Source organism: Limulus polyphemus, unplaced genomic scaffold (assembly GCF_000517525.1).
Source record: "Limulus polyphemus unplaced genomic scaffold, Limulus_polyphemus-2.1.2 Scaffold7327, whole genome shotgun sequence".
NCBI lineage: Eukaryota > Metazoa > Arthropoda > Merostomata > Xiphosura > Limulidae > Limulus > Limulus polyphemus.
The window spans coordinates 3,006-11,715 of NW_013672937.1; the positions used below are offsets into that span (position 1 = coordinate 3,006).

Sequence of the window (8,710 nt, forward strand, 5' to 3'; positions counted from 1 at the left end):
AGGAAACTAATTAATATTACATCATTATTTAACAGGAAACTAATTAATATTACATCATTATTTAACAGGAAACTAATTAATATTACATCATTATTTAACAGGAACTAATTAACATTTAATCATTATTTAACAGGAACTAATTAACATTACATCATTATTTAACAGGAACTAATTAACATTACATCATTATTTAACAGGAACTAATTAACATTACATCATTATTTAACAGGAAACTAATTAACATTACATCATTATTTAACAGGAAACTAATTAATATTACATCATTATTTAACAGAAACTAATTAATATTACATCATTATTTAACAGGAAACTAATTAATATTTCATCATTATTTAACAGGAAACTAATTAATATTACAATATTCCACAGAATATGTTAAAAATCCAATTTCTATAACAATTGTTTTCAAACAGTTGATTATTATTTAAATTTTGCTAACTTATAAAGTTCTGTTCAATCTTGGATAAACCTTATAAAAACAAGTGACATCAGATTTACATGTTGCCTATGACAGAGAGCAAAACAATAAAAAGTCTTCTTGTAATCAGTTTACCCAGCCCATAACAAGTTTTAACTATACCAGTAAAGTCTGCACACTAATTAATTGCTACAAATCATGTTGGTCACTGAATTTATTAACATGGCCCACTTGAGGTTTAACATAGATCATGTTTGTTAATGAGTGAATTTAATTTTCCCTTTTTTTTTATTTTTATGGGGGGGGGTATTGACATGGTCCATATGTGGATCTGTGTTAATTTTAAATATTCAAGGTTTTACTGTTATACTATTATCTAGCATTTGTCATCATTAACACCACTTTTGTTAGAGACACTAGCCAAAACCTTCCTTAAACCTCATAATAATTTTTAATTCTTATTATTTAGCCTACAGAACACTATAACTTACTTTATCCAAGTTAAGATGATCAAGAAACTTCTGAAAGCCCACAACCCATTCTTTCATAGTCCAGTAAACAGGATATTGAACCTATAAAGATTGATCACAAAATAACAAATGATGATAAAACAATCACTGGCTTCTGTAGTAAGGATAAATAAAACATAAAATATTATAAAACAAAAAGGTGCTCCAAAAGCATGAAATCTAAATATTTCTGGTCACACAATGTGTGCTAATATAATGGCCTGAAAATGAAAATCTGGATTTCATTTCTAAATGTGATACAAAAAAGTGGACTTAACAGAAAGAAAAAAAATATATACAAGTTAAATAACTAATCTTTTGCAAAAGAAATACCACTTATGATACATTAACACATAGATGCAGTGGACACATCAATATTTATATAGAGAAATATAACGTCTAAACTTACAGATATTACACGGTAACCATGAGCAGTCAGTGCCATAATCTGACGGAAAAAACAATCGGCTGTTCCACTAACTGGTGGTAAACAAATCAGAGGGCATTTAACATTCCTTGGTCCAGCATCATATATTGTCCACACTTTTTTTGGATCTTCATCTACAACAATCTTAAAAATAAAAACATATTAGTCCAACCAATGTAAACTTGAATGTTCATTTTATTACAAAAAAAACTGTTTCCTATTTACAAAGAGAAACTCCAGTTGGTTCATAAGAATATAAAAAATATATGAATATAAATATTAAACATTTTGTTACAGCAGTTAGAAAATAGGGTACAACTCATACAAGTAAAAATCGATCATTTTATCTTGATGTTAAAATCTGTTAAGAAGCTAGTGTTATTCATACAGTAGTAATCTACATCAGTCTATCGTACAAGCTGGTCATAACACATGTAGAAATATTCACTTGAAAACTTCCAACATCAGGAAAATAAATATTTTTGGTAACAATTTTATTTATTACAATAAATATGATTATGCAATGATATACTTAACTCTTTTTAATGTTAACTGGAGTTTATTGCTAGGCTTAACTATTAGGATAAATAAAATAATGACCTCTACCCCTAGAATGGTCAATATTTCACTTTACAGCTTCTTCAGGACTAGCTTAAAAGCTACAAGTTCACTAATTCAAGTTGATAACAACTAGATAATAGTTTCCAGTTATAAACTATAATATTGGGGAGGGGGACCTTAAGATAAAAAGTTTGGGAACTGAGTCTGTATTTATATATATATATATAATAAGGCCATGTGAAACTGGTTTTATTAAAGATTACTTATACAGACTGGATTCTACTGAAGACATAAATAATACACTTTACTTTTTTTCATAAATGAATATTTGATAAGGATTATTATTTTTTGTTTAGACAGTACATGAAAAATATTGTACTTTACAGATTCTAAGGTTTTGCTGTTAGTATTCTTGGACATGGGTATCAGTTGCTAAGGTTGATCTTGGTTTTTATTGTTGATATTCCAAGACATGGGTATCAGTTGCTAAGGTTGATCTTGGTTTTTATTGTTAATATTCCAAGACATGGGTATCAGTTGCTATGGTTGATCTTGGTTTTTATTGTTAATATTCCAAGACATGGGTATCAGTTGCTAAGGTTGATCTTGGTTTTTATTGTTGATATTCCTAGGCATGGGTATCAGTTGCTAAGGTTGATCTTGGTGTTTATTGTTGATATTCCAAGACATAAATGATCCTAACAACTAACAGTAATGACATTTTAAACATAACAAATATAATTATATCTCCTAATTCACAAAACAATTTAAATGTTAATAAATAACCAATAAAAGATTATATATTACATAATGTAAAAATGTAAACATACACAAAACAAACCTTTTTCTGTGGTATAGTGCTCCTAAAGCTCAAATACTCTGGTGACTGAACAATCTCATTTGTAGATTTGCTGTTTAACAAATGATGCCTGGAAAAGAAGAAAAAATACATACTGTACAATGAAAGTTTTATATTTCACAATAATAGGCAAACCTGTACTTTTACATCACTGAGTATCTTCAATGTCAGTATTAACTTAATCAATACAAAAACAATCAGTTATATTCCCATCACATCTATCTAACCATTTACAGTCTGAAGATTGTTTGATGTTTAAATTCATTCCTCTCAATACAGATTTAATTTGAATACATACAGTTCCTAATAATAAATAGGGGTATCACAACGACATGCTGAAAGGTGTATACTCCAGTTCTATAGTTTACAAATTCATGTTGTTAAAAAACATCTACTAGGCAACACAATGAACCCTTGAAAAATTGAATGACATGACTTTAAATATATCTAACCATTAACATAATTGAGTACCCATCCTCTGACATTTACTACAGTCATCACTAGCCCTGCATGTACTGCTACTTTACACAATATACACATTTTCCTACCCTTTCCTTACGCAAAACTTTAGCTGAAATTTTATAATTTCAATGCCCTTTCTTCATATTACCTAATTATTAACGATATTTTAATCGCATTATCACTGTCTGCAGGTTGTAGAGGCGTAAAAATACTTACATTTTAAATTTTTCCTCCTTAGATAGTAAATTCTCCGTTCTACACTCGGAGTGAGCCAATACGTGTCTTGGCTATGATCAGTCAGTTAGTATTTAAATTAACTAAACAAACCGCCACGCTAAGCCCAAGGCTAAGGTCAATCACTTCTTAAAAGTGTTTACATTAAATGACTAACAGATTAATAGTAATACTTAACAAACACCATTAATCTATACCATAGACTAAGTAAAATATTACTAAGAGTAATACAAATAGTACTACTACTAGTAACACTAAGTAATATAAATAAAAAGTCTTAAGAGTAAGACTTAAGTTTGTTTAGTTTTAAGGTTTAACTAACTTTTAAGTTTAACTTAAGATTTAGGTTGGGGATGCTAGAACCTTAGATTTTGAACTAGTTTTGAAATAAAAATATAAAGTTTTACTTAATACAAATTTAAAATTACAGAATTATAGATAATAAACCAATATCGAAATAATAAATCAACATTCCACTGCTAAATATGTTATCAATAATATTCTCAGAACTCAAAACTGGTATTACTAATACTCCGTTGACAACTGTCATCTGATTTAGGCGACTGCAGCGCCCTCAGCAACAATACTGTCGATTTTATGAAAACATTTGAGTGTTTTACTTTTATTTTAGAGTTTAATATAGTGGATAGGACGGCCGAGATTAACCAACTTATTTTTGACTAGTTTTGGAATAAAAATATAAAGTTTTACTTAATAAAAACTTAAAATTAGAGAATTATAGATAATAAACCAATATCGAAATAATAAATTAACATTCTACTGCTAAATATATTATCAATAATATTTTCAGAACTCAAAACTAGTACTAGTTGACAACTATCATCTGGTTCAGGCGATTGCAGCGCCCTCAGCAACAACACTGTCGATTTTATGAAAATTTTTGAGGATAAGTTGATGTGAATAACTGTTGTTTCATATTGTTTATGATAGAGGTTAAAATTGGCCATGATTGATTGAAACAATATTGTTATCTGTCAGTGTTATTGGTGCAAAGTTCATTTCTTTAATAGCATTCTCTGCTTCTAAGACCTTTTTACCCTTGCATTCGCCCGGCATGGCCAAGTGGTTAGGATGGCCTAGATTAACCAACTTATTTTTAACTAAATAAAAATATAAAGTTTCACTTAATAAAAATTTAGAATTACAGAGATGACTGCTATTTTTGCTCATGTAACGTGTAAGGCTACAACACTTGAAATAAAAAAGGAAATTTCTTATCCAAACTTTCAACCTGCTATAAGACCTGTTGCTCATGGTCCTGATGTACCTGTACCTACTCCACTGGAAACTCTTGATACAGTTTCATCTGATGTCAATAGAAATGATGATAGGGATTGTTTTCAACCTGAAACGTCTGGTGAGCCACAACTTTTCACATAAGGTGAACTTAATGATTTGGTGAGAGATTTGGGCCTTCCAAAGAATTCTTCGGATGTTGGGGCCCTGACTTCGGGCTAAGAACTTACTTTCTCCAGGGTCACCATTTTACTTGTACAGAAATCGTGAGAAATAATTTATACCATACTTTTTGCAAGAAGGTTCACTGGTTTATTGCAACAATACCGAATTACCAAGAATGCTAGGACCTGCTGAAGCACCCTAAAATAACCAAATGGTTTAATTATACTTTCTCCACAGCTAACTAGTCTTTGATCTTGTGGCCGTGTAGTGAAATACTATACAAACGTTTCAGCTTTCTCTCTCACGAGTTGAACTGCCACTTTACAATAAACACATGCTTCAACCAATCTAAACTATGGACTTGAGACGTGTTGCAAAATAATAGTTGTGAAATGCTAAGGAAAGACTAAAGTTAAACACACCTGTGAAGAACAACTAATATTGTGTGCATATCAGTGATAATGGAGAGGATTCTCATGTAAAGTGATTCTAACTAGATGGATATGTAAGTTTAAACAATTGTGTTCATGGATGTGAAATGTAATCTGGTACCACTTAGTTGGAAAAATGTTTATGCAGACTATACAAGATGAGAAACTATATACACAGATAACCTTTTGCGTTATTTGACATCAAGTCCTTGGTCACTGGGCACCAATCAGTAAAAGGAAGACGAGTCCACTCTAATTGCTGGACCAATTACCTCGAAGTCTACCCCCGACGAGTTTGACTACTTTGTGAAGACTTAAAAGTCCTTTGTATGTTGTTTGGTCAACAATCCGGTTATACAAAGTTTCCATGTTTTTGTGTGAATGAGACAGCAGAGCATGAAATCGGCACTGGATAAAGAAGCAATGACTTGATGGAGCAGTTTGTAAAGGCCTTAAACAAAGATGGCGACTGTTTCAAGTATCCATGTGGGCAATCCCAACTCTGTCAGAAGTGAAACTTAAAGAAGGGATTTTTATTGGGCCTCAGATTAGGATATTGACTGTGGATGAACAGTTCGAAAGGACAATGAGGAATGTTGAAAAAGAAGCATGGATTGCCTTTAAAGATGTTATTGGCAATTTTTTAGGAAACAACATATACATAAATTACGAAAGTACTGTCAATAGCATGCTGAATAAATTCAGAGCTAGGTTATAATAGGAGCTTAAGTTCATTTCTTACACTCACATATTGTTTGTTTGTTTTTTTTAATTTCGCGCAAAGCTACACGAGGGCTATCTGCACTAGCCGTCCCTAATTTAGCAGTGTAAGACTAGAGGGAAGGCAGTTAGTCATCACCACCCACCGCCAACTCTTGGGCTACTCTTTTACCAACGAATAGTGGGATTGACCATAACATTATAACACCCCCATGGCTGAAAGGGCGAACATGTTTGGTGTGACGGGGATTCGAACCTGCGACCCACAGATTGCGAGTAGAGTGCCCTAACCACCTGGCCATGCTCACATATTGACTATTTCCCTGAAAATCTCGGTGTCATCAGCAAAGAACAAGGAGAAAGGTTTTTGTCAAGACATCAGAGAAATGGAGAGGAGATATCAAGGAAGGTGGAACATCAGTATGATGGTTGATTACTTCTGTTCATTGAAACGAGATGCTCCAGATGCAATTCATAAAATAAAGGCCACAACACTTAGTTTTAAGACTAAAAGACGTAATTTCACACACAAAAAATCAGAATGTATGAGGATTCATATTTTTTTGAAATCAATGTTCTTTCGTTTTTTGAGTTTGTATTTTTGTTAAACATAATAAATATTCATTATGGTAAACAAAATAAGAATTTGATCCAAGTAGAAGTTTCTTTTTCTTTCCAATTGGTAAAAAATCCTTACGTGATAGAAAAAAAAAAGAATATTTTCCAAAAGTGCATAGCTACATTATGGAAAATCTGTTCTTAAAACCAAAACTTTTACGAAGTTTAAATTCGCAAACCTTTATAATTAAAAGAACAATATGTAGCAGTCAGTCCATATGTGTAGACGTGTTATTTCACATGGAAACCCAATATTCATATTGGCTAAATGTACAGTGGTACTTTAACGTTTATACGAATGCAACCGACCGAAATATATTGCGTTGTTCTATACGAGTGCAAAACTCCGACGTTTATAACATTAACTTTAAAGACAATTACTTCAGTAACATAAACAAACATGTAAGAAAACAGTTTGAGTTGATTCTTTACTTTTCCGTGGCTTATTAATAATGTAATACCAATTAACCTCAATAAAAATTCCAACAGGCGCCTAAATATCGATAGTTAGGTTCAAAATTTAAATGCTTCTTGTGCGAAACACGGGTTTACCTACTATATAATCTTCGACAATTAGTCTTAATAGTCATCGCCATTTCTTTCATTTTTGACACTTTACAGCTAACACATTGCGCGAAAGAAAATAGTTATCCGTTTCAAACAATATACAAATACGATTTAGACACATACATATACCCACAAGAAATGTATTAAAAAAAAAAGATATTGCGGCAATTGATTTTTACATCCTTGATATCACAGTTATAAAAATTCACTATTTTATAACCATTACACGTTTCCACATATCTCAATACAGGCGCCTAAAAATAGACAATTAGGCCTAAAGTTTCAATATGCTTCTACACGATGAACGAGTTTACGCGCTAGGAGAATATATTATTACACTATTTCCGTTATTTAGTAGTGGACCTGACAATAATTAAAAAAAAAATCCCTATTCTATAACGTCGCTTTATCAAAAATTCAATAATGTAAAAAATAATAATAATTATTGGCATGGCTTGAAGTAGATTTCTGTGGAAAGTGGGTTTTTTGAGAACAATAGGGGTTAGGGTTTGAGAAGTTGGGCTAGGCATTCACAGTTGAAAGTAAAACTTGAATGTTTTGTTGGTGATTATTATTATTGTAATAACGTAAATTTTGTTTCTAATTTTTTTAGGGGGGTCGAGGGGAGAACTTGGTCCCAGTATTCAGTCAAATTTTACTACCTGTGCATCCCTATTACATTTATAATCATTCTACGTTTTTATACTTCAGTATCGTTAGCTAGCCTAAATTCCCAAAATGACCAAACTCTTTAATATGGACATCTTATCAAAAACTTGCAACTGAACCGATCTGTTAACACCTACACTCATAATAACTTGTCAATACTGACCTTACTATGCTTGAGAATATAAAAATACTTATATAAAAGTCATTACAATGTGTGTGCTGATTTGCTGCTATTTAACCCAATACCAATTAAATCTCGTCTAAATTTATTTTAGAATTTTTAACTTCTGCTTGAACATCAACCAGTATTGTTGTTTAATCTGAATGCCTAAAAAATGGTGGTACTGATACAAATTTTCATTTCATAGTTAAAGCTGTATTCAATTTTTAACTCAAAACCCAAATGAGTGGGTTCATTAAATTTCTTATGATTAAAACTCTCTATAGTTTTCTGACATACATATTGTTACAGTAAATAAAAAATGTAATACAAACTTCCTGAAGATCCTTTACTGTCTACATGGTACCTTGTACACAGGACTAACTACACTGTTGGCTCTAGAAATGTAATGTAGTTAGTCCTGTGTACAAGGTACCACATAGACATTAAAGGCTCTTCAGGACCTTTTGGCTCTAGAAATGTAATCCTGAAGAGCCTTTAATGTCTATATGTTACTTTGTACACAGGATTAACTACACTGTTTGCTCTAGCAAACAAGCTCAAGGTACCCACACAACAAGAAATGTGTTAGTAAACATTGTTTATCTATATACAGATGTCACTGTATGTTT

At 31.5% G+C, this 8,710-nt stretch overlaps 1 protein-coding gene across 1 annotated transcript in view; it reads right to left on the reverse strand.

Annotated features, from left to right (window-relative positions):
- LOC106474526 (maspardin-like) overlaps positions 1 to 3,758 on the reverse strand; it is a gene marked incomplete at its 3' end in the record, with an annotated part of 6,328 nt that extends 2,570 nt beyond the window's left edge. Inside the window, exons 1-4 of the mRNA XM_013935217.2 lie at positions 3,474 to 3,758; positions 2,778 to 2,865; positions 1,358 to 1,519; positions 931 to 1,011 (exon numbers count right to left, since the gene is read on the reverse strand). Of these exons, the coding sequence (XP_013790671.1) occupies positions 931 to 1,011; positions 1,358 to 1,519; positions 2,778 to 2,865; positions 3,474 to 3,475 (333 nt within the window). The remainder of the gene's footprint in view (positions 1 to 930; positions 1,012 to 1,357; positions 1,520 to 2,777; positions 2,866 to 3,473) is intronic.
- Positions 3,759 to 8,710: the final 4,952 nt, after the last annotated feature.